This window comes from Phodopus roborovskii, unplaced genomic scaffold (assembly GCF_943737965.1).
Source record: "Phodopus roborovskii unplaced genomic scaffold, PHOROB, whole genome shotgun sequence".
In the NCBI taxonomy this organism is placed as follows: Eukaryota; Metazoa; Chordata; class Mammalia; order Rodentia; family Cricetidae; genus Phodopus; species Phodopus roborovskii.
This window is the reverse complement of record NW_026126436.1, coordinates 3,716,963-3,742,203: the sequence shown is the minus strand read 5'-3', so window position 1 is coordinate 3,742,203 and position 25,241 is coordinate 3,716,963. Positions and strand designations below refer to the sequence as shown.

At 37.0% G+C, this 25,241-nt stretch overlaps 1 protein-coding gene across 2 annotated transcripts in view; it reads right to left on the bottom strand.

The window, feature by feature from the left end:
- Window positions 1–25,241, bottom strand: part of Rngtt (RNA guanylyltransferase and 5'-phosphatase) — a 198,055-nt gene that overhangs the window by 150,700 nt on the left and 22,114 nt on the right. For both annotated transcript variants that reach the window (XM_051187498.1, XM_051187499.1), the window contains exons 5-8: window positions 22,966–23,041; window positions 21,764–22,004; window positions 13,350–13,459; window positions 12,250–12,351 (exon numbers count right to left, since the gene is read on the bottom strand). In XM_051187498.1, coding sequence (XP_051043455.1) covers window positions 12,250–12,351; window positions 13,350–13,459; window positions 21,764–22,004; window positions 22,966–23,041 — 529 coding nt within the window. The remainder of the gene's footprint in view (window positions 1–12,249; window positions 12,352–13,349; window positions 13,460–21,763; window positions 22,005–22,965; window positions 23,042–25,241) is intronic.

The window sequence follows — 25,241 nt, the reverse complement described above, 5'->3', positions numbered from 1 at the left end:
TGAAATATCAATTCTTTCTTTCTATCCAATCTCTTACAACAATCTTACAAAAAACTGCATATTAAATGGAAGGCTAGCAGCAATTGAACAATTTGCCAATATTCCAATTCAGTATTTCAAATAATTTTTATTTCACATTTTGTGTCCTACTATATCTTGGTAAACTTTGTCTAAGGAAAAGTAATTAGACAAAAAGTAACTTTTGTTTCAATTTTAGTTAATTTACAACTAAATAATGAATTTAAAATGCCTACAGTAAATAGCTAAATCTCTAAGCATTCTCAAATGTCATGAGTGTTCTTCTATCAACAGAAATTGATCATTTTCAAAATTATAGAAGCTTCTATTTCAAGAAAGTTCCTTCAACCAGAAAAAATTTAGACTTCTACAAAGCATAAAAATAATCTCTCTCTCTCTCTCTTCCTCTCTCTCTCTCTCTCTCTCTCTCTCTCTCTCTCACACACACACACACACACACACACACACACACACACACACACACACACGAACACCATTGAGCTCAAAAACAGTGAAATAATAAATTTTAATGTTTTAAACTGCCAAATGCTGGGTAACTTTGACACATTAATAAAAACAGTAAGAGAAAGAAGAAATATAAAAAAGTGTTCTATTTCAACAACCTTCTGGATCACAAGCAATAGCCAGAGGCATGCACAGTGGCAGCAATAGTCTCCACAGGCGGAACTGGCATTTTACACATCCCAAGAGTACCCAGACCCAACATAAAATGAAAAAAATGACAGAGCATATGCACTAAAAAAGAAATGCATTTTTAACTAAAATTCTCAAAATTCATACATAAGGCACACAAGTAATCAAGGTGATAGGAAAAAATGGTCCTCTAGAACAAACAGCTGTGTCAAGTTCAAGTCATAAGCCCATAGTCCAAGAGTTTCCAAAAGGCTTTCTTCCTCGTGGCTTTGTAGTTTTGAGTTTTGCTGGGGGAGGGCTTGGGCAGGGGTCAGTTATTTAGCCCAAGCTGACCTTGACTTTGCAGCAGTGTGGGTTCCAGTTCCTCTGTGGAAGGTCTGAGTGATGGCTGTAGTTACTACCACAATAATAAGCACACATCTAGGAACAGCCCTCCTCCAGCAAACAACTCATGTGCTAACCAGGCTGAAAGAGCAGTAACAACTCATGATCTCACTGGAACCCTTTCTATCTTTGACCTCACTTTCAAATGCCTTTGTAAGAAAATCATCTATCAAATCCCTGTATCTTTGAAATATTAAAGTGATTTTTTTTCTCTTGCCATTAAAAAAAGGAATGTGATCTATCCCACTAATCTAAAAATACTTCCAGTAGGGATAAAAAATCATTTTCACCATTTAACTTCAACCACAAAGTGGAGCATGGTCTATAATCCCAGTAATTGGAAGCTAGAGGCAAGAAAATCAAATCAAAGACAACTTCTGCTATTCAGCAATGTAACTGTAAGAAAGAAAAAAAAACTGTTTCTCAATGACAATAGTTGAAAATATTAAAAGTTAGGACTGGAAGAAGTGAGATGGCTCAACAGGTAAAAAGACACTTGGCACCAAGTTTGAAGACCTGAGTTAATCCCAGGGACACACATGATGAAAAGAACACAACTGACCTACATATATGTTCTACATCACACAGTTCACCATGTGCACAGACACACACACACACACACACACACACACACACACACACCAGCAGCAGCAGTAGCAGCAGCAGCAGCAGCATTAAAATCTTTTAGATTAAGTTAGGATGGAAGGTGTTGCCTGGCATGCCCAAGGTTTCGTCCCTAGCTCCACTCAAAAATGTAATGAGGGGTAGGTGTGAGACAGAGGACTCTAGCATCTTTATCTTATACAATGAAGAAGCACTGTAAAGGGTTAGTAAAAGAAGAAAAGAAGGACTAAAAGTATAGCCATGAAGAGTAACAGTGAAATAACTATGATGGAATACTAAAAGCAAAGGTGGATACAGAGAGTCTGGTGAACTGTAACAGCAGCTCATTCGCAGCTGATAAGTAGAAACATAAAATGTAATCTGGAGATTTGGGACACCCTTAGAGTAACAAAACATAAAAATGACTGAAAGCAGTTGCTCTACGAGTAGAACTGAAAAAAAGGAAACAGGGATAGAAACAGACATTTCTCCACTATAAGCTTCCCAATATTATTTGACTTCTTTGACCAAATACAAGAATTAATAAGGAAATAACTTTATGTTTACATCTAACAGAAAAATGCTTAATGAAAAGGAAATAATGTTAAGGACTACAAACATGAGCCACCACATGTGGTTTCCTTTTATTACTTCACTTTATAGCAGATTGAAGGTAAACACAGAATAACTTCAATGATCTGACTATCTGTAATCCAAATGCTCAAAATCTGAGACTTAATGGAGTACTGCTCTGAAACCACACTATCGTCTAACTGCTTAAAGCACTGTATATATTTCCTTTGGAATCATTTCCATGAATCCCATCCCGCAAATCTAATTCTCTATGTATAATGTACACACCACTCTGGCTCCCAGCACTTTAGATAAGGTGTTTACCTATTAGAACAATAAATATTATTTCTGCAAAGACACTGGTCACCCATTAAGTAACAGGTACTGTACAGTTCTAACATCACAAAATAAGGTGCAAGAAAATCAGTAAGGCTTTTCTACAGTTTATTTATAATAAAACAGTACCTATCATTTGCCATTGACATGGAAGATCTGAAAATGAGGGAAAGGAGGTAGGCAGAAAGATTAAGGGGTAGTGTCTGAAGGAAAAAACACCCAAATCTTAATACCATTTATCCTAAGAGATTAGACAAATATCTTCATGAGATGTTTTAATTTCTCTACCTGAGGTTTTGTAAAGAAGAAATTATCAAAAAGTAATAAATATAGCCAAAGGATTTTTCTAAAATAATGAAGATATCACTTGGCAATGTAGAAAACACTGTGACAGGAATCACATGCACATGAGACCCTGGATTGAATTACTAGCACCACCAAAACAAAGAAAAAATAGTTTACATGACTGCATACTAGTAAAGATTCTGTCTGCATTCCAACCCCACTCATGCTGGTTATTATACTTGTATGACCTCAAAAATATTGCCTCCCTTTCTATGTTTCACTCTAAATTATAGACTGGAATGATAATAGTAGCTGTACTAAGAATTAAAGGAGATGTTCTACATAGAGTGCCTAAAAAATGCCTAATACCAAGTAAGCAGTCAATAGTGTTACCTGTCTAAACTGTTTCTACAACTAAAATATGCAATGAACTCTGTAGGCATGTTGCTCTTTAAAAGTACTAATTAAAGAATAATAAATCTTATTATTCTTTTAGTTTTGTGAAAGCTTGTATCAGTGGAAATGACTTTTGTTTTTTAAGAAACGTTCATTTTCCAACTGTCAACTTGGCTACTTTCTCAAACTACCAGTGAGAAATAAAACAGGTACTCCTAGATAACCTTAGAAATGTTAATAACCTTCAGCAAGACTCATTACCATACTCACTATTAGGTGATACTACTCTTGTCATAATCTATACAAACACAGGTATAAAGAAATCAGTATGGTTACTTATAACAAACAAAAAACTAGTAACTTTCTCAATGCCTCAAGAATAAACAAACATCTTGGCAACAATACAGTGTTTTATTTGGTTTTGTTTTTCGAGACAGGGTTTCTTGATGAGAGCATTCAAGTTCCAGCCTCAGTGCTCTCTCTGGGTCCAGGCTCCAAGTTTTTCTAAAAGGAGTCTCAAGGTGAGAGGAAGATAAACCAGCTCCCACAAAAGTTCCTCTCCTGGCTCTTTATTCTTCAAGAAAATGTTCTTCCCAAAAAGTTCTCTCTCAAAAGCTCTCTTTAAGATTTTTCTCTAAAAGCTCCCTCCTCAAAAATTCTTTCTCTAAAAGCTCTCCTTGAGATTTTTCTCTAAAGGTTCTCCTTAAAAATTCTCTAAAGTTCTTTCTTAAAAAAAATAATCTCCAAAAGTTCCTTCTTCTTAAAGTTCTTCTGAGGTCTCTCCCATCCCACAAGGCTTCTAGTTTTTATACCCACAGGCACATTTAACAACTCTCTGACAATATAGGACATGCATATCTCTCAGCGTCAGAAAGGGTCTTGAGAAAAGCAGGTGCCTCACATCTCTCCCCTGGACTTGTAAAATGTCCTGGGCAACTTAAGTCTCAGGGGGGAAAGTGACTTGCAACTCATGCTGTTAACTCATTAAAGGGGACTTTACCCGAGCTACATCAAAGGGGAAAACTAATGAGATCTGTAGGCTGTAGCTCTTACTACTGATGCCCCGGTAAGAAGGAATTTCTTTCTCTGAGGCCTATTTGAGAATACAAAGCACCCAGTATATATTCTATCAACAGCCAAATCCATAGTAACAAATATTCTGGAGTTGATTCCTAGAATAGTAATTGCTACTTCTGTAATAAATGATAGAGGCTCGCAGAAGTTTCTCTGTATAATACTGGCTATCCTGGAACTTGCTCTGTAGACCAAGCAGAGAGATCCACCTGCCTCTGGAATTAAAGATGTGTGTTGTTGCCACCACCACCACCACTGCCACTACCACCAGGCTATAAGATTTATGTTGTGTCTCAGTGTGTACATGCTCAAATGCATATGCTGGTACCCTCAGAGGCCAGAAGCAGATGTCAGACACCCAGGAGCTGGAGTTACAAGGAATTGTGAACTGCAAGTGGATTCTGTCCTCTGGAAGAGCAGCCAGCACTCTTACCCACTGAGATATCCCTCTAGCCTGTGAGCAATCAGGTTTTTAACATGTCATTACAATAGAAAATATCCATGTTCAGATAAAAAGAAGCTGCAGAGGCTAGGCTATAAACTAGTAGTACAACATGTGCCAAGTTACATGCCCAGCCCCACAATAAAATAAAATAAGCCATCACATTATATAGTTTAGTTCTAACATTTTCAAAGAACAGCAAATCTAACATATTCTCTAGCATAAGGCCAAACTTGAATAACCATCAACTGACATGAGGGAAGAGAAATAAATTCAATGTCTTCACTCTATCTTACCTGTTTCTCAGATATCTGGGTCCATCTGCCTACTCTATTTTTAAAATAAAGCTCAGAAATACGAACCAAAGACAGCCATTTGGTGGTGGCACACACTTTAATCTCAGCACTCAGAAGGCAGGAGCAGGTGGATCTCTGTGAGTTCAAGGCTAGTCTGGTATACAAAGCAAGTTCCAGGACAACAGCCAGGGCTGTTACACAGAGAAACCCTGTCTCAAAAAACAAAACAAACAAACAAACAAAACCAAAAAAAAAAAAAAAAACAGGTTTTTTTGTAAAGTATCTCCAAGCTTTAATTTTGCTATCCCCGCAATATAGGCATCTAAAAAATTTCTCAACTAGAATGCTATCGTTGTGTGTAACACAAGTTTTCCTTGTGTTTATTTAACTCTAAATGGACTACCAGATATGAAATAATAAATCTGATTTACATTTGTTTCAAATGCCATTTCAAAGAGATTTTCTATTCAGAACTGAGAAATAGAACTAAAGACTAAATGCTTGCTTGCTAAGTTCTAGACCTGTTCTAGTTTTTACCGCAAATGTAATACAGTTTTATCGTATTTGAGTCCTAAGTTTGTTTGAGATCAGTATCATTGATGAAAATGCAGTTATCCAGAGGTATCTAGAAAAACTATAAGAATAGAGTTAATGTTTATTATCAGTAATTTATGATTTACTGCACTATGGACTACAAAGGTTCTAAGCTTGTACTCATCATCCAGAGCTAACAAAGCGTATATGTATTTGTTTATTTACGTACTTACTTAAACTTGTGTGTTGTTGAGAACTGAACTCATATGCCCAGTCCTTTCAGTCTGTTCCCTAACTGTTCCCTGCTGTTTTTTTTTTTTTTTTCTTTCAGTAAAAACCTTCTACAATGATAATTGTTATCTGTTAATTGTTCTAAAAGGTATCATGATAAACTGAAAAAAAAAATCCCATTCAGAATGTAATGCCAGAAAAAAACTAGGGCTAAGCAGAAATGTGTATTTGAGCTAATGTCTTACTCTAAGAAGAACTCAAAAAGAGCTAGGCGAGCAAATATAAAAGCATTTATACAATGGCTAATTAACTAAACTTTGACTGGGTCATTCTATTTCTACATAGTAGAAAAGTCAGTTTCTACATAGTAGAAAAATGACTGAACATTATCCCAGAGACATCATAAGCCTCTTTAATATTAAATTCTAGAGTCTCATTACCTTATCCACATCATTCGTGTCTGAGCATTTACCTCCACTCACTAGAATAAACATCATATACAAAAATTACTGATGAAATACCTATTCAAGGTATTCAAGCAAACTACCTAGGGTAATTGCACTGCTCTGTACAAAAACAATTACGGCAGCAAATACAGAATCTGTGGCAACATATTGTAATTAGTTTATTCATATAACAGCTAGTTCTAAAACAGGATAGTCACAGGTCACTAAATACTTCTATCAGCACATGTAGCATAAACCAGAAGACACTAAACACCATGTTATAATCAAGCAATAGAACAAAATCTTTACGGGGAAAACTAGTCCTATTTGCCTTTTAAATACACAATTAGTAAGTTACACTTTTAAAAAAACAACCTGGGACTGGAGAGATGGTTCAACAACTAAGAGAACCCACTGCTTTTGCAAAGGACCTGAGTTGGAGTTTAGTTCCCAGCACTGACATGGTGGCTCACAATACCAGCTCTAAAAGAGTTGACACGTTCTTCTAGCTTCTGCAGTCTCCTGAAAATTCGTGGTGCACACTCATGCTAGCACATATGTTCTGACTAGTTTTTTTTGCCCATCTGATATAAGCTAGAGTTATCTAAGAAGAGGGAACCATAATTGAGAAAATGCCTTCATCAAATCCACCTATGCACAAGCCTGTGAGGCATTTGCTTGGTTAATAATTGATGGATAAGGGTCCAGCTCACTGTGGGCAGTGCCACTCCTTGTCAGGTGGTCCTAGATGATAACAAGAAAGTAGACAGAGCAAACCATATATGGTTAGGTACTGGCAAGCTCCATTCTCTGACCTTCAGACAGGCTTTATTTGTATAAGCAAAAATTACCACGTATCCCCTTTTTCTGTCTAAAATTTAAAAAGTTATAATATAAGAAAAACTATATACAATAGGTAAGATACGATATACAATAAATACAGATAATAATATCAACAATGTCTAATTCATTAGCATTAAACAAATTCAGAGAATATACTCCATTATATATTCTTTGTTGATGAGTCCAAAGTTTTATACCTAATGTACTTTCTAATCTAATTTGCATTATCAAATTATCTTTTAATGTCTTTCAAACCTATTAGACTTAACACATCTATAATGAGTTTCTTTACTGATTCTGTTAAGCAAGGAAAACTATATCTATACTATCTAGTCTTCAACTCGCTCAGAGGCCCGAGAAGGAAATAATATTTACTGAGTAAACAGAAAGTACAAGCAAGCGACTTCCAAAAAATGTGAGAAATGACAGAAACAGCTGGCTGCCGGGACAGTCACCCAAGGTTCTCCTGCAACATTGGGGTATCTATCTTCAACCTACAGGCCCAGCATATCTGACAGATGTGTTTATTTATACAACTCTTTTAAAATGTATAATTAAATACAGATCATAGATAGTCACCTATAATATAATAGTCAAAATTTATGTTAGTTAGGTTTTCTAGATATACAGAGATATACTTCAAATGGATAGGTATTCTAGAGAATATGGCATTTAAATTGTTTATTGGGGTTTTTCATGACAATGAGACACAACTGCTCCAGGCAACACCAATTATGTCAGAGAGGAAGATGGGCACTGAAGAAATTCCACGTGGAGTTTACTTTCTTTATAACAAAGGTAAGCCACTGGGAAGAAACTGCCCAATATGCTGTCCAAATTGGGCAAACAGAACACCAAAGAAAGTAACAGCAAACCTCGCCAAGACAAGGTGGTCCAGTCCTTCAGATTATCCTGGTTCACAGAAATGTCTGTCAGATATGCTAGGCCTCTATAGTTACCTAGTGGCTCCATTCTCTGACCTTCAGACAGGCTTTATTTGTACAAGCAAGACATCACCAAAGCCATAAGGAGGAGCAAGTAAATGAGCAGCACTCCTAAATAGGTTCTGTTTCAGTCCTTGCCTCTAGGTTCCTGCCCTGCATGAGTTTCTGTCCTGATTCCCTTTCATGCTAGTCTACAAAAAAAGAAAAACAGAAACTCTTTCCTTTTCAAGCTGCTTTTGGTCATGGATGTTTTATCACAGTAATAGAAACCTGAACAAGACAACACCATACACATAACACCAAATAATTTTTAACTAAAAAAAAAAAAAAAAAAAAAAAAATCTTACCAAGGTGCAGTGGATAACATTTGTAATTCCAGAGGTTGGAGAATGGCCACAAGGTCAAGGTTAGCCTGGTCTACATAGTAAGTTCTAGACCAACCAAGACTTCTAAGAGGAATGTATTCAGTTATACATTTGCAAACTATGACCCAAAAGAAAAAGGTGGCCTACTGCTTTGTAAATAAAGTTAGTTTGTTGGTTTGCTGGTCTTGAGCTTGTTATATAATTGAGGATGACCTTGAACTCCTGATCCTCTAGTCACCATCTCCCAAATGCTGGGATTACAGGCTTGATGGGAGATGTCATTCTGTGTATGTTTTTCATACTGGTTAACGAATAAAGCACTGTTGGCCAATAGGAAAGGAAGTAGTAAGAAAGGAGCCAAGATGGAGAGTCGGGAGAAAGTAGAATGCCGGCGGCCGGCTCCCCGGTAAGAGAAATACATAGATCAGCATAAATGGGTTAATAATTAGGGCAGAGCTGGCGGATGAGAAACTAGTACCTGGCCAGCAGACCTGTACCAAATACAGTCTCTGTGTGTTATTTGGGGCTGGCACAACAGCAGGACAAGACCAGATGGCAGGCGGAAAAAACCCATACTCATTACAAATGGTACCCACGTGACTAGTAAGAACTTCCACTTAAAAAAAAAAAGCTTAAAAAAGGGTTTTAGAAACAAAAGAACAAAGACAAACAAGGTTTCTTGATAGCAGCATTTTTCGTGGTTGAACTCTGCTTTGCAAGAGACAAGCAGATATTCGCGTGGCTCCTTTAAGGGCAGATTCCTGACTCAGCATAAGTGGCAAAAAAAAAAAAAAAAAAACACATGCTTTTAAGAAGCACTGCTAAACAATTTATTGGTGTGTTTGAGAGATGGCAATGGCAGCGACCACATCTCCAAGCCGGCAGCATCCTTGCTGGATGGCAGCAAGCAGACCAAGGTGGTGACCACAGCTCTGAGTGCTGGCGGTAATATAGCCGCCGCCATGTTTGATAAACCACCACAGAAACAACAAAGACTTTCATTTTAACAATGTTGTTGTTTAACAGATAAAGACTCATGGCCAGAAAAAGATAAAGATTTACAGTAAAGACAGATTCATATGAAGAAAAACCTCTAAAGGTTTACAGTGTGTTTTAAAAAATACGTAGGCTTGGGGGAAAAAAAAAACAAACAAACATGGTTTTAAAAAGACAGAGAACAGCTGGATGTTTAATCCCAGCACTCAGGAGACACAGGCAAGCAGATCTCTGTGATTCCAAGTAAACCTGGTAGGCAGAGTGAATTCCAGGACAGATAAGAGTTACACAGTGAAACCCTGTCTCAAAAAATGAAAAAATAGAAGAGAGTAATAATAAAGCCCGGTAAAAATGAAAAGCTCAGAGAGAATCTGTATACTGTATGGCATTATACTGTCTTTATATTGTTTGTCTGCTGAGGAAACAACTGATAAAAGAAATACTGCTGGATTAATTCAATTTATATATTTTAAAAATGCTTTGATTCCAAATTTTAAGTTCAAGGACAAGTTACTGGGGAAAAGGATTTCTATTTTTGTTTCCACAGAAAATAAAAGGCTGTGGATTCCTTCCAGACTAATGTGGTTTGATCAAGCCAGAACCCCTGAAATTGAGGACCAGGTGATCCTACATTCAAAACGGCTGAACAAGGCAGCCTTGCAGACTACAGCCAGGATTTCTGCATGTTCTTAGCATCCCCATGACAGCGTCCTTTACCAGCAGGAAGTAGTTTGGGAAGAATGACACCCAAATTCCCAAATATTGTTTATAAATGTTTGTTTTCATTTAAATGGACTTGGTTATAAATGGTTAATGATCACAACCAATATCCTTTTAAAGGTAAAAAGGGAATTATGGTATAGATATGAATACTTTGTTTTGGAATGGATTTTCATTTATTGATACAATTTAAGGTCAATGTTGTGATATGTATATTTCTCTTCTTGTTTATGTATTGTGTTTATATAGCTCATTTAAAAATGTAATGTATAATTTAGTACAGATTTTACATAGTTACCTATAATAGTCAAAACTTATAGCTAGGTGAGTTAGGTTTTCTAGATATGCAGAGATGTATTTGAGATAGATAGGCATTCTTCAAACCTTTCAAATACCTACAGAATTGGCATTTAAAATGATTTAGGGTTTTTCTTGACAATGAGGCACAACTGCTCCTGGCAACACCACCTGCATCAGAAAGGAAGATGGACATTGAAGAAACACGTTATGGAGTTTGCCTCCAATATGGCAAGACTAGCCATTTGGACAAGATACTGCTCTTGTCTGGACTGTTTGACCTTATGCTGTATAAATTGGACATGCAGGACCCACAGAAAAGTGACTGCTGATTGAAGATGGACATTGATACAGAGTTCCTGCTTCATGGAAGAGTCTGCCAGACAATCTGCAGGACACAGAGAAAAGTGACTGACAAACTGCCAATACAAGAAGACAGTTTAAACTTTCCTGCTTTGCTGAAGAGTCTGCCAGACACACTATGGCCTATGGGCTGAAGATGGAAGATTACAAAAGAACTTCGGGTGACCAGGCAGTGAGATGTCTCTGTCATTTCTAGAGTTTATATATTATCCTTCTGTGGTCTTTGAAGGAGTTGAAGACAGATAGTTATAGTTAGTTTTCCTTAGTTAGGATTAAAGATAAGTTACACATAGACTTTAGACTCACAAAGAGAAGATAGATAATAGAATAGTTTCTTTTAATCTTGCTAAATGTTAATGGACTAAATATTGTTAACTTATTTGATTCTTATTTGATAACTGTTGTGTTATATATTTTGCTATGTTAAGGTTAAAACCCTTCTTTTTATTTAGACAGAAAAGAGGAGATGATGGGAGATGTCATTCTGTATATGTTTCTCATACTGGTTAATGAATAAAGCACTGTTGGTCAATAGGAAAGGAAGATAGGAGGGACTAGGAGACAAGGAGGAAATAGCAAGGAGGAAGGAGTCAGTCAGCATGGAGAGACCAGGAAGACCAGACACCTGTCCCACTCCCCGGTAGGTGAAACCATGTGGAAATACATAGAAATGGGTTAATACTTAAGACAGAGCTAGCCGATAAGAAACTAGTAACTGGTCAACAGGATTATATCAAATACAATTAGGGCTGGCGCGGCGGAGGGACAAGACTGGGCGGCGAGTAGAAAAACCGTACACCTTACACAGGCTTAAGCCACTACTTCTCAGTTTTACTCAGTGCCAGAGATTGAACTCAGGGCCTACCCAACGCTAGGCAGACACTGTATAACTGAACTACATCCCTGACCCCAGAATTAAGATTTATGAAATACATTTAAATAAGAAAACTTAAATAAGAGAAGATATAACTGGCAACTAAAAGATGAAATAAGGGTAATAAAAAAGAGATCCCAAATGTGGGCAGAGGAACATGCCTATAATTCCAATACCCAGGAGATAGAGGTAAGAGTACTGCATGCTCTTTCTAAACATTCAGTACATGCCAAGTGTGATCCCAGTGCTTGGGAGGGTGAAGAGGATTGCTACAGGTTTACCAGGTGTTTAAGGCTAGCCCTGGCTACAAAGAAAAATTCTGTCTCAAAAAATTGAAAAAAAAAACGTTTTCATAAAAACTAACAAAATTCTAAAACCAAAATTCAGCAGAATGAACTAAAACTTTATATAGCTTAGAATACCAATGAGATAAAAGCGATATAATTTTTGAAACACATTTATTTTGCTGTTCAGATCAGAAGCTCACACCATGAGGATTATACACTTTCCCTGACAATAATATTCTTCAAGCATGATAGTTATTTGTGTAATTGTTTTTGAGTAGTCAAACTTACCGAGTACCATCTGCTTTCCAGCTTACTTTATATGGCTTCTGCTCTAAAAGTCTAATATTTTGCTTGTCCATGGAAACAGGTTGTGCTCCAGGGAACCCAGACCTTAAAGAAAAAATATTACTCTGTCATGGCTACAACCCATATAATGCTATCTTTGTGTTAAACCAATCTCAAATGGCTCACATGTTGATCACAATGTTCTTCCTATCATGAGAATAATTTCAAATGCAACAGCACCAGCTGTCACAAAGACTCAGTCAGGAATAATGGTCCATTACTTTAATCTCAGCACTCAGAGCAGAGGCAAATGGATCTCTGTGAGATTGAAATTAAGTTGGTCTACATAGTGAGTTCTAGGACAATCAGAGCTACATAGTGAGACCTGTCTCAAAAAATAAATAAATAAATAAAAATAATCTCTTAACATTTTAGAATACAAGTTTACAAGGTATACTAAACTGCCACTGCTATAATATAAGTATTGGACTAATTTAAAAATGTTATTTGCAGGACTGAAAAGAGAGCTCAGTGGCTAAAATGCTTCCTATGTATGAGGGCTGTGCTACGGTCCCCACGACCCATGTAAAAAGACAAGCCTAGTAGCATGTGCTATAATCCCAGAACTGGGCGGGGAGAGGTGGAAATAGGAGGTGGAAATAGGATCTAGAATTGTTGAGGTAACTAAGCTAAAATTCAAGCTTTTCCTGCTTTATAATTTATATCATTCATACTATATTATGGGGAACGTGTGAGCACTCAGCCCACACATGCACAGTGGAGGCAGAGGTTGACACTGGAGTCTTCCTCTATTCTTCTCCACTGGTAAGACCAGTCCAACATTAACCAGCAACAGCAGAAACAAAGAGATCAAAGAAAACAACTCTGGTGACAACAGTAATGTAGTCTTGAGGACAATGTGAGTCATCTGATCCTGATTCAACTTGACTGTTACAGATTACCTTAAAAAACACCTGACAACCTCTTAAGCACTCAATGTACACACTAACTTTAAGAAACAAACCAAAAAGCCCAGTTAATGTCCGTATCAATTGTGTTACATAAAGAATAAATTTTATTTAAAACTTGAAAATATTCCTTACCCTTCCCAGCCACAGAACTGATGACATTTCTGCTGTACCTCTCCTAACTTTGGTTGAGTTGTTACTTGAGTTACACCTTTAACAGTTATACCTTCCAAGAAAATAGCACCCTTTAAAAAAAAAAGAGAGAGAATAAATGATAATAATAAATATGTATGTATATACACACATATATAATTAAAGGACAAATGTATTTACAAATAAATTAGTTTATTCTCACAAACCTAGGAAACTCAAACTAAACAGAAATAATCTGTTCCACCTGCTATACTAGTAACATCTATAACCTACCAGTCAGGGGGCTCAGGTAAAAAGATTCTGAGGCCACTGTAGGCTATATAGCAAGATCCTGTGTATTCCAAGGAATCCTATAAAATTTTATGTGCTTGTTTTTAACACTTTTTAAAACCAAAACATTAGTCTATGTGTATACTAAATTAGTTTCAGGCCCATCAGAGACCTTCTGGCATCACTTTCAAGTAAAATCTACCCAACAACTCTAACTGATGTCATTAAAGAATAAAAAAACCTGGTCTACAGTTTGCAAAGGTAAACCTTCTGACCAAGATGTGGCAAGCAATCCACTTGAGAAGAGGAAGAAAGACATTCAGAGTTCATCCACATATACATCACTGTCAGGTCCACACGAGTCCTAAGTCTTTCCAGCAGACAACACTCCTACATTCTGCCTGAAACTCAGAATTAATATGTGCAGTCTTCAACTCTGACTGCCTTCAAATAATGACAATGTAGGGATCCCATGATCTAAGGATCAAAGATAACCAGTGCTTTCCAGTTATTCCATTACCTTGACTGAACAACAAAACTTCTGTTTCTAAACAGGGGTGAAGAAAGGCTCAGTGGTTAAGAACACATGCTGCTCTTGTAGAAGGACCCTAGTTCAATTCTGAGCACCCACATGGCAGCTCACAACTATCTGGAATTCAAGTCCCAGGTGATCCAACACACTTTTCATACCCTCATAGGCACCAGACACACAGGTGGTACACATATATACATACAAGCATAATACTCATACACATAAAATAATAAATCTTAAAAATGAAAACACTTCTACTGTGAGTATCATTCCAGCACTATGGAAACCAAGGGAGGAAACCTACAAGTCTAAGGACAGCTTGGGCTACACAGTAAGTTTAAGGCAAGCTAGACTATATACTGACAGCCTATTTTAAAAATATTTTAAAAATAAAGCCATTTCTATTACTAAATACTGAAAATACATCCTGAAAGCAAATCTCTAAAAACTTGTAATACATCAAATAAAAATACCCAAGTGATGCCAATATCCCTATAAGCTAAATTTTAAATATGCCCACCAACTGTGCCTTATACCTGAAAGCCCCTTTTTTTCTCAACCAGCACAGCATGCTTAAAGTCAGTATTAAACATGTCTTTAATAAAATCCCAAATCTGGGGGCTGGAGAGATGGCTCAGCAGTTAAGAGCACTGGCTGCTCTGCTACTCCAGAGGTCCTAAGTTCAATTCCCAGCAACCACGGGATGGCTCACAGCCACCTGATGCACTCTTCTGACCTGCAGGCATACATGCAGACAGAATGTTGCATACATAATAAATAAATATATCTTTAAAAAAAACCACACACACAATCAAACAAAATCCCAAATCTGCTTTAAAAAAGAAATTACAAATGCTAAGCAAGCACTCCAACAATCCCTTGGTGTAACTTTTAAGATTCTTTCCACTACATAGGCATGAAAATAAGTAAGTATATAAATAAATAAGCAAACCTTTAAGTTGTATCTATCTCATTGTGCAAATCAGTAACTATTAAAATCAAAAACTGAAATATTATTTTCAAAAATGTATTAAGCATATATGCTCAAGATTAACATTGCTTTTAAAACCTGTGTTTGAAAAGTAAGGCATGGTAGGACATGACTATAAACTAAGTCATCTATGTATTTCAACTTCCTTACAAAAATGTACCAAAAAGAGCAAGCCAGCCATGTAAGATGGCTCAGGGTGTAAAGGTCCTTTCTACCAAACCTAAAAACATAATCTTGATATCCAGGGTAAGATAGAAGAACAGACCCAACTCCAGGTTGTCCTATGACCTCCATAGGTATAGATGCATGTACACATGTGTGTCCACAGAAAGAATATCCAAAATTTACAATCAGAAAAATAAAAATGGGACATAACAATAGACACCAAGGAAATCCAGAGAATCATAAGAACATGCTTTAAAAACCTGTACTCTACAAAATTAGAAACTCTTAAGTCTCCCAACTAAAACAGAGCCCACAGCCTGATGGTTTTAGTGCAGAATTCTATTAGACTTTAAAGGAAGAGTTAACACCAGTACTCCTTAAATTATTTCAAAAACTAAAAACAGAAGGAACATTGCCCAATTCCTTTTATGAGGCAACAGGCACCTGATATCCAAACACAAAAACAAAACACAAAAATTCAACAAAGAAAGAGAACTACAAACCAATTCCCTTTATAAACATATATGTAAAAATACTCAATGAACAACTCAAAACCAAATAAAAGAACAGATCAAAAAGATTATGCACCATGACAAAGTAGGTTTCATCCCAGAGATTCAGGGATGGTTCAACATAAGAAAAAAAAAAAAAAAAAAATCAGTCAATGTAATCCACCATATAACAAATTACAAAGAAAAATAAAACCATATGATCATTTCATTAGATGCAGAAAATGCCTTTGATAACATCCAACACCTCTTCATTGTAAGTCTTGGAGAAGAGTCAGGAATACAAAGAACATGTCTATTATACATAAAAAAAGCAATTTTAAGCAAGGATATAACAACCATCAAGTTAAATGGAGAGAAACTCAAAGCAATTCCATTAAACTCAGGAACAAGACAAGGCTGTCCATATTCTATTCAATATAATAATTGAACTTCTAGCTAGAGCAATAAAACAACTGAAGGAGATCAAGGAGATACAAATTAGAAAGATAAAAGTCAAAGTATCGCAATTCACAGATGATGTGACAGTATACATAAGTGACCCCAAAAAATTCTACCAGGGAACTCCTACAGCTGATAACCTCCAGCCTACAGGCTGGATACAAGATTAAGTCACAAAAACTAGTAACCCTTCTATATACAAATGACAAGCACACTGAGAAAGAAACCAGGGAAACAACACCCTTCACAATAGTCATAAATAATATAAAATATCTTGGAGTAACTGTTACCAAGCAAGTGAAGACTTAAAGACTTCAAGTTTATAGAAATTTAAGAAGATATCAGAAGATGTAAAGCACCCATGCTCATGGACTGGTAAGAGTCATATAGTAAAAATGGCATTCTACCTAAAGCAATCTACAGATTCAATGCAATCCCCATCAAAAACCCAACACAAGTCTTTACAGACCTTGAAAGAACCATACTCAACTTCACATGGAAAAACAAAAAATCCAGGATAGTTATAACAATCCTGAACAGTAAAAGAATCTCTAAAGGTATCACTTTCCTTGATTTCAAGCTGTACTAAAAAAAAAAAAAAAAACCTTATGGTATTTGTAGCATAAAAACAGACACATTGATCAATGGAGTCTAATTAAAGACCCAGACATAAACCCACACACGTATGGACTATATATATATATATGAATGAAAAAGAACAAAGCTTTTCAACAAATAGTACTGGTCTAACTAGATGTTGACATGTAGAAGAATGCAATTAGATCCATATCTATCACCCTGCATAAACTCAAGTCCAAGTTGATTAAAAACCTCAACATAAACCCAGATACACTGAAGTTGATAGAAAAGAAAGTGGGGAATAGTAGTCTTGAATGCATTGGCACAGCAGACAACTTCCTGAGCAAAACACTGATAGCATAGGCACTAAGATCAACAATTAATAAATGGGACCTCATTAAAATGAAAAGCTTCTGTAAGGCAAATAACACCATTAATAGGACAAACAATAGGACAAAATGACAGCCTACAGAATGGCAAAAGATTTTCATCAACTCCACATCCAATAGAGGACTAATAATAACCAAAATATATAAAGAACTCAAGAAACTAGGTATCAACAAACAAAATAATCCAATTTAAAAATGGAAAACAAATCTAATCAGAGAATTCTCAATAGAGGAAACTCAAATAACCAAGAAACACTTAAGGAAACATTCAACATCCTTAGCCATCAGGGAAATGCAAATCAAAACTACTTTGAGATTCCATCTTACACCTGTCAGAATGCCTAAGATCAATAACACAAGTGACAGTTCATGCTGGCAAGGATGTAGAGCAAGGGGAACATTCCTCCATTACTGGTGAGAGTGCAAACTTGTGAAAAATGGAAATCAATATGGCAGTTCCTCAGAAAACTGGGAATCAATCTATGCCAACACTCAGCTATACCACTCTTAGGAATATAGCCAAAAAATAATAGATGGACATTGAAACACTCAGGAGGCAGAGGCAGGTGGATCTCTGTGAGTTTGAGGCCAGCCTGGTCTATAGAGCAAGTGCTAGGACAGGCTCCAAAACAATACAGAGAAGCCCTATCTCGACAAAAAAAAAAAAAAAAAAAAAAGACAATCCATCCTACCATAAGTGGCCTTATTCATAAAAGCCAGAGACTGGAAACAACCTAGAGGTCCCTCAACCCAAAAAAAAACTGGATAAAGAAATACACAATGGAGTATTACTCAGCTGTTTTTATGTTTTTATATATGTATGTATGATGTGTGTGTATATATATATACACATATATACATATACTTACACATATGTATGTGTGTGTGTGTGCGCGCGCGTGCATGTGTGTAAAATGAAATTTGAAGGGAAATGGATAGAACTAGAAAAAAGAAAATCATCCTGAGTGAGATGGGAGGTAATCCAGTCTCAGAAAGACAAACATGGTATGTACTCACTTATAATTGGATATTAGATGTTAAGTAATGGATAATCATGCTGCAATCCACAGACCCAGAAAGGCTAAGTGACAAAGAGGGTTCTATCAGGGACACATTGATCTTCTTGGAAATGGGAAATAGGAGAGAGATGAGTTGGCCAGGGATGGGTGGAAATGAGAACGGGAGGGGGAGGTTGGAGGGAGAGAGCATGAGGAGAGATGACTAGAACTGGAGGGCACCTGGGGATGGAATGTGGAAACCAACTGCAGCAGAAACTCCCAGGACTCTACAACGGTGACCTTAGGGAGGTCTCACAGTGTGAGAGGATTTGAAACCTGGACTGGTCAGCCTTTGTAATCAGGCAAGGCTATAAGTGGTGGAACTGGGACACTAACCCAGCCACAAAATGATGGGAGATGTCATTCTGTAAACATGTTTCTCGTATTGGTTAATGAATAAAGCACTGTTGGCCTGTTTCTAATGTTTCTTATTGGCTGGCTCTGTCTTAATGATTAATCCATTTCTATTAATTTAAGTACTTCCACGTGGCCTTATCTTACCTGAGAGAGGGGCTGGCGTTCTGCTCTCTGTCCTCCATCTTGACTCTCCTCCCTACTCCTTCCTCTCTCCACCTAGTCCCTTAGTCCCACCTATCTTGCTTTCCTATTGGCCAACAATGCTTTAGTCATTAACCAATATGAGAAACATGTTTACAGAATAACATCTCCCATCAACAAAAGCTTCTGCAAGATGTGCTGGGGCAATGGAGGCACAGAATTTGTGGGAGTGGCTAACCAATGTCTGGTCTAAGGCCCAGGCCATGTCATGGCCCAGGCCATGAAAGGGAAACCATGCCCGAGATCTATGATAGAAAGAGAGGAGGAAAAAAAAAAAAATCAACAAAATGATTCCTAATGATATTCTTATACACTTATAGATTGGTTTGATGCCTAGCCCAATTGTCATCAGAGAGGCTTCTGCCGGCAGCTAATGTGAACAGATGCAGAGATCCACATTCAAACATTAGGGAGAAAGAGAATCCAAACTAGAAATCGCTATCAGGTCCCCCTCTCCTTGGAGCTCAGGGAACCCTGTAGAGAGGAGAAAGAATAACTGTAGGAGCCAGAGGGGGTCAAGTATACAAAGCCCACTGAATCAACTAATTAGAGTTCTTAGGAGCTCACAGAGATATATATTATGGTTGTTAGCTTGTGTTTCTTTTTCTGTTGTTGGTCTCCTACAGGGGAAGTGGAGGTGTCTCTGTTCTCCCTCCTACTAGGTTGCCTTATCCAGCCTTGATAAAGATCTGTGCCTAGTCTTATTATTCTAAGAGGCCTGCTCTCTTCAGAAGAGAAATAGGGGAGAGTCTTATTATTCTAAGAGGCCTGCTCTCTTCAGAAGAGAAATAGGGGAAAAGTAGATTTTTTTGCATATGTCCATTAGAGTCCCTGGAACTAGAATTATAGTTATGAGCTTTGCCTTGCGGATGCTAGCAACTGAATCTGAGTCCTCTATAATTATAGTTTTATTTATTTATTTATTTATTTATTTATTTATTTAATGTAACCAAGTCCATTTAAATGAAGACAAACATTTATAGACAATATTTGGGAATTTGGGCATTGTTCTTTCCAAACTACTTCCTGCTGGTAAGGGGCGCTGTCATGGGGGACTCGACCTCTATAATAATAGTAAGTGCTCTTATCTGATAAGCCCCACTTTGTACATTTTACATGAGTGTTTGTCTGCCTGGCTTTTTTATGTGGTGCTGGGAACAGAACTCCGGTTCTCATGCCTTAACTGAGTCATCTCACTAGCCTGAGAATAAGTTACTTTTGAAAATATGTCTCTTTTAAAGCAATTTACAGTTGTGGGTGGCCTTATAGTCTTCAAGATGGAAATGTGTAAACACAATTAAAGGTTTCCCAACTAAGAATGTAAAGGAAAAAAAAAAAAAAAAAAAAAAACTAAAGTAACAGCTACATAATTGATAAATCAAGGCATTTTTTCCTCCTTGTTTGTGAACCACTGTCAACTAATACATGAGTATTAGTAGTGTCTACTGGCCAACCACAATATACCTTAATTACTAACTTCATCAACACTTGATTTCCTCCACATTTCTGTAACTTTCCCTTGGTCTATACCAAGTATGTCTGTGCACGGGGAAAGAGTACTATCTTCTCAACAGATCTCTTGTCACTGCAGGAAAGAGGAGGATAACTCCACTCTACCGCTTTTAATTAAACACAGGGTCATGTATCCCATCCTCACCTACAACTATACAGCAGAGGGTAGCCTTGAACTCCTGAGTGCTGGAATCAGCATGCATCCCTATGCACCATTTATACAGTGCTGAGAAATGAACTCAATGTTTCATGAGTTCTGGGCAAGTATTCTACCAACTGAGTTGTAGCTACAACACAACTAGTATTTTATTATACTTTTAATCCTAGAAGAATAAGAAACGTTGACTAGGGAAGTAGAGGTCTTCTAAACTGTATATAGTACAAAGGAAACAGCACCTATGGCAAGGGACAGTTACATTACCTATAGGACTATTTTACAGAAACATTCTCACTGGTTATTAGGTAATATACTAAATATACTAAGTCTATTGTTAATACTAAATATAGTTAGTAGTTTATTAGCTAATGTCAATCTAACATCTAAGAGTTCTTTGGTTTACATAAGAAACAAAACCAAGATGAAATTTCTTAACTCCAGCTTTTCTTTGGGGGAGGGGTAGCCTGCTGAGCTACAAAATGGCTCAGCAGGTAAAGGTACTTGTTGCCAAGCCTGACAGCCACAGTTCGATCCCAGAAAGCACAAGATGGTTGGGGAGGAATGAGTCCCTCCAAGTGGCCCTTGACATCACATTCCCACCACAACAGGCAAGCCCCTCTAACCCAAAGAATAAATAATTTTGTAAGACAAAATTTTAAAGACCAATTGGCTGGCTAATCTTTAGAAGTGAGATGTGGTTGGGCAAGCCTATACTCTATCTCAGCATTAAGAATATTACTCAGCACTCTGGCAGGAGAATTGAGAGTTGAGGCAAGCCTGGGCTTCACAGTGAGACCCAACCATACCTGCCTTGAGGTCTCCATCTGGTTCATGATGTCAGGACTTATTCAATGGGTTTCGGGTAGAACCAAAATTAATTTCATAAAATCAAAGGCCACTTTATGCTCTTTGAGAGAGGGGGGGGGGGCCAACAGAAATATGGCCAATAGCCCACAATAAGTTAATGGTATTTGGGCCCATCAGGATGGGCTCCTGCAGTTAGCCTGGCAACCTGACTTTGACCACCAGGACCCACACATAATATGAAAAAAGAACTGACTCCACATGTTATCTTCTGACCTCCACGTGCATATTGTTCCATTCCCTACCAAGGCACATACATTCAAGCATGCATATATACAAAACAAATGAATAAAATACAAAACAAATTACACAAAAGTGTAATTAAAAATAAATTATACTTTTAAAAGAATATTCAGTATTTGTAACATTACCAATTTTAACCGTTCTTTTCTCCTTTTACCAAAGGAAGCACTTGAGCCCGGTTCTGAGTCCTTTTTTCCATCTTCATCCTCATCATCTTCATCATCATCCTCAAAACACCAATCTGGCAATACAGGTGGTGGTGGTGCCTCTTCTATATCACCATAGCGACGAAAAAGTTCCTTCAAATAATCACCCTTATAGATTCCTGGTGGTCTGGCTTGGGCAAACGTAGCAACTGCTGCTTCAATACTATGGAAAACAATCAACACAATTTTCTCACTAGTGTCCATTTATGTGGACTTATCAACAACTCATACTCAACATACCACACAAAAAGTACAACAGGCACATCTCCAAGCCGGAAGCTTATAATACATGGTCCACTATAATATATAGTATTTCCTAATATATGGTACATTATAAATGTCTAAAGCACATTGCTATGAGTGTTTAGGACAGACATGTATAGCCAATGAAAAGAAATATTAATAAAACATTGAAAGTCAAGATCTTATAGATAAAAGATCAGTCAAGAGAATGTGAACAGCAAAGTGAACAAACACACTGATTTTTAAAAAACTACCAAGAGACCCAGGCCCAGGCACCAAGAATACACATCTTGAGAGATAAGCATTAGCTGAGTGTGGCATAGGAGTCTAATGTTATTGTATATAATATTGTAATTTTCAACCAAAAAATACACAAAGCAGAAAACTACTGAGTATATAAAGAATAGAAAACAGTAAGAACCATGCTTTGCCTTACTGTATTCCAAAAAAGGATCAACTGGGTAAAAGGTTTTAGAAACATAAACTATGAACCTAGAGCAATAATAAGAAAATTCAGTCAGCAATATCCAATCCTCACAAGATTTCAGGTAACTAGGTTCTAATCCCTCAAAATCTAAAAATATACTTTACAAGTAACATGTTCAATAAAGATTTGTTTAAATGGAGTAATGCCACCCTAAAATGCTTCCTTCATATAGCATTATATGCTTTTCCTAGTAATTAACAGCTATAAAAGATAAATTTCAAAGGAAAACAGCAGACACTTCTAAAGCTGAATACAAACACAAACACTAGAAGACCCAACCTCTACTAATTCTAAAATACAAGAAAAACATGAAAAGTAAGTACACCGTTTATAGGACTCATAAGCACCATGAACTGTCACATACATTTTATCCCACTATCATAAATCTATATACCTCCAATCCATTTTCTCCACCAAAAAGGCACATATGAGGAAACCAGTACGGTTGAACCCATGGGTGCAGTGTACACCTAGAAGAGAAAGCAGCGTGGGTTAAACTGAACTGCTCCAAAGGCCACATTCTGTTTTAAATGACAACCTGCTTTCCAAACAGTTTAGTTACTTAATTACACTACATAGTTATACATTCTAAAAACTCAAAATATTGCTTTAACTAACAGCTTATTAATGTAAGATGTTTAGGATCTAACTTAGAGCACTCACTAGACAAAAATTCTAAACTAATACACTGGTTTATTAGTCTAAAACTTTATACTGTCTAAAATTTATCATTAAAAATATTCAAGAATTTTAGTTTTAAACACACAGGTCAGAAGAACACACTCAAAAATAAGACACCTATATTCTACAACTTTGATTTAGTTTTTCCAGCCCTCCTTATGACCAACATGAAAAACAGTCATAAAGTCAAAAATAAGACCCAAAAAAAAAAAATACATATAATACATATATATGGGTATAAAATCATCTGGGATTAACAGTAGTTGTTGACTATAATCAACTAAAGTGATTGGCTGCTGTAGTGGTTTGAATAAAACTGGTTCCCATAGACTCATAGGAAGTAGCATTATTTGAAAGGATATGGACACGTGGCCTTGTTGGAGTAGAAGTACCTTGTTGGAGGAAGTGTGTCACTGGGGATGGGCTTTGAGGTTTCAGAAGGTCAAGCCAGGCTCAATGTCTCTCTCTTCTTGCTGCCTGCCATTCCAGATACAGAACTCTCAGCTATCTCTCCAGTACGTCTGTCTGAATGCCACTACACTCCCTGCCATGACAATGGACTAAACCTCTGAAACTATACACCAGCCCCAATTAGATGCTTTCCTTTATAACAGATGTCAATGGTCATGGTGTATCTTCACAGTAACAGGACACTGACTAAGAAAGCTGCAGATAACTGATTGACTCAGTATAGTAAACCTATATTATTTTGAAGTGCTTTATAAACCAACTGAGTGTATCTTCACATTAGGGCTTATACTATTTTAATATAAATTTTTACAAGAAACATGTGAAGAAAATAAGTTTATTTTTCTTAAACCCTCTTTCAGAATATACTCAAGATCATTTTCCTGAACACGGTGATACACCCTGGAATCAAAGCACTTAGGAAATATAAGAAAAGATGGTCAGAAGTTCAAGGTCATCTTCAGCTATACAGCAAGCTAAGGCAAAGCTAGGCTACAGGAGGGAAGGAGGGATGGACAGAGGAAAGAAGAGAATTGGAAAGGATCATTGTAAGTTTTAAGCTTTCATTCATGTTTTCATCCCAGCACTGAAGACCCTGAAGCAGAAAGATTAGTCTAAGAGTAATGCCAGTCTGGGCTACTGTCTCAAAGCACAAAACAAAAGAGTTTGGAAATAGTAATTAAAGCCTAACCACTGCACAGCACTCCATAGGCAGAGGCAGACAGATCTCCTGAGTTCGAGGGCAGCCCCGTCTACGAAAGAAGTTCCAGAACAGCCAGGGCTACACAGAAAAACACTGTCTCAAAAAAATAAAAGAAAAAAATTAAGAATCCTATGGCTTTACTAACATAATATTGCTGCTAGATCAACTGCAGACTCAGAATGAACTCTCACAGAAGCCAAGTGTGGTAGCCCACACCACAAATCCCATTATTTAGGAGAATGAAGCTAGAGTTTGGTGAGACCAGCCTAAGACATAAAGCTATATCCTAATTTTTTAAAAAAAACTATAGGGAGTGAGAAGGTAAAGGTGCTTGCCATAAAGCCTAACAGCATGATAGAAGGAGAGAACCAACTCCTGTAAATAGCCCTCTGACCATCCCATCCCCCACATAACTGCTATGCAGATGTGCACCAAGACACACACACACACACACACACACACACACACAAAATGTTAAAAATGTTTGAATAACAACTAAGGTAGAATATTTAGGCCCTGAGTTCAACTTCCAGCATTGTGGCAAATTCTTATAAAACACAGACCTCAGGAATTAGAAGCAGAAAGATCCTGAGTTCCAGGCCAGTATGGGCTACAAAGAGCCTATCTCGGTAAATACCATTTTCATCTCATTTCTACATATAAGATTTCTTTACAAGTGTTTTTGTTAATTAAAATGACAGTTTTGAAAATGACTATTAGCTAAGCCAAACCAAATATGTCCACATATTCATTCATACTAAAATAAAATCTTTACATGAACAATTCTCATAAACAAGGACACAGAGAAAAGTACAGAT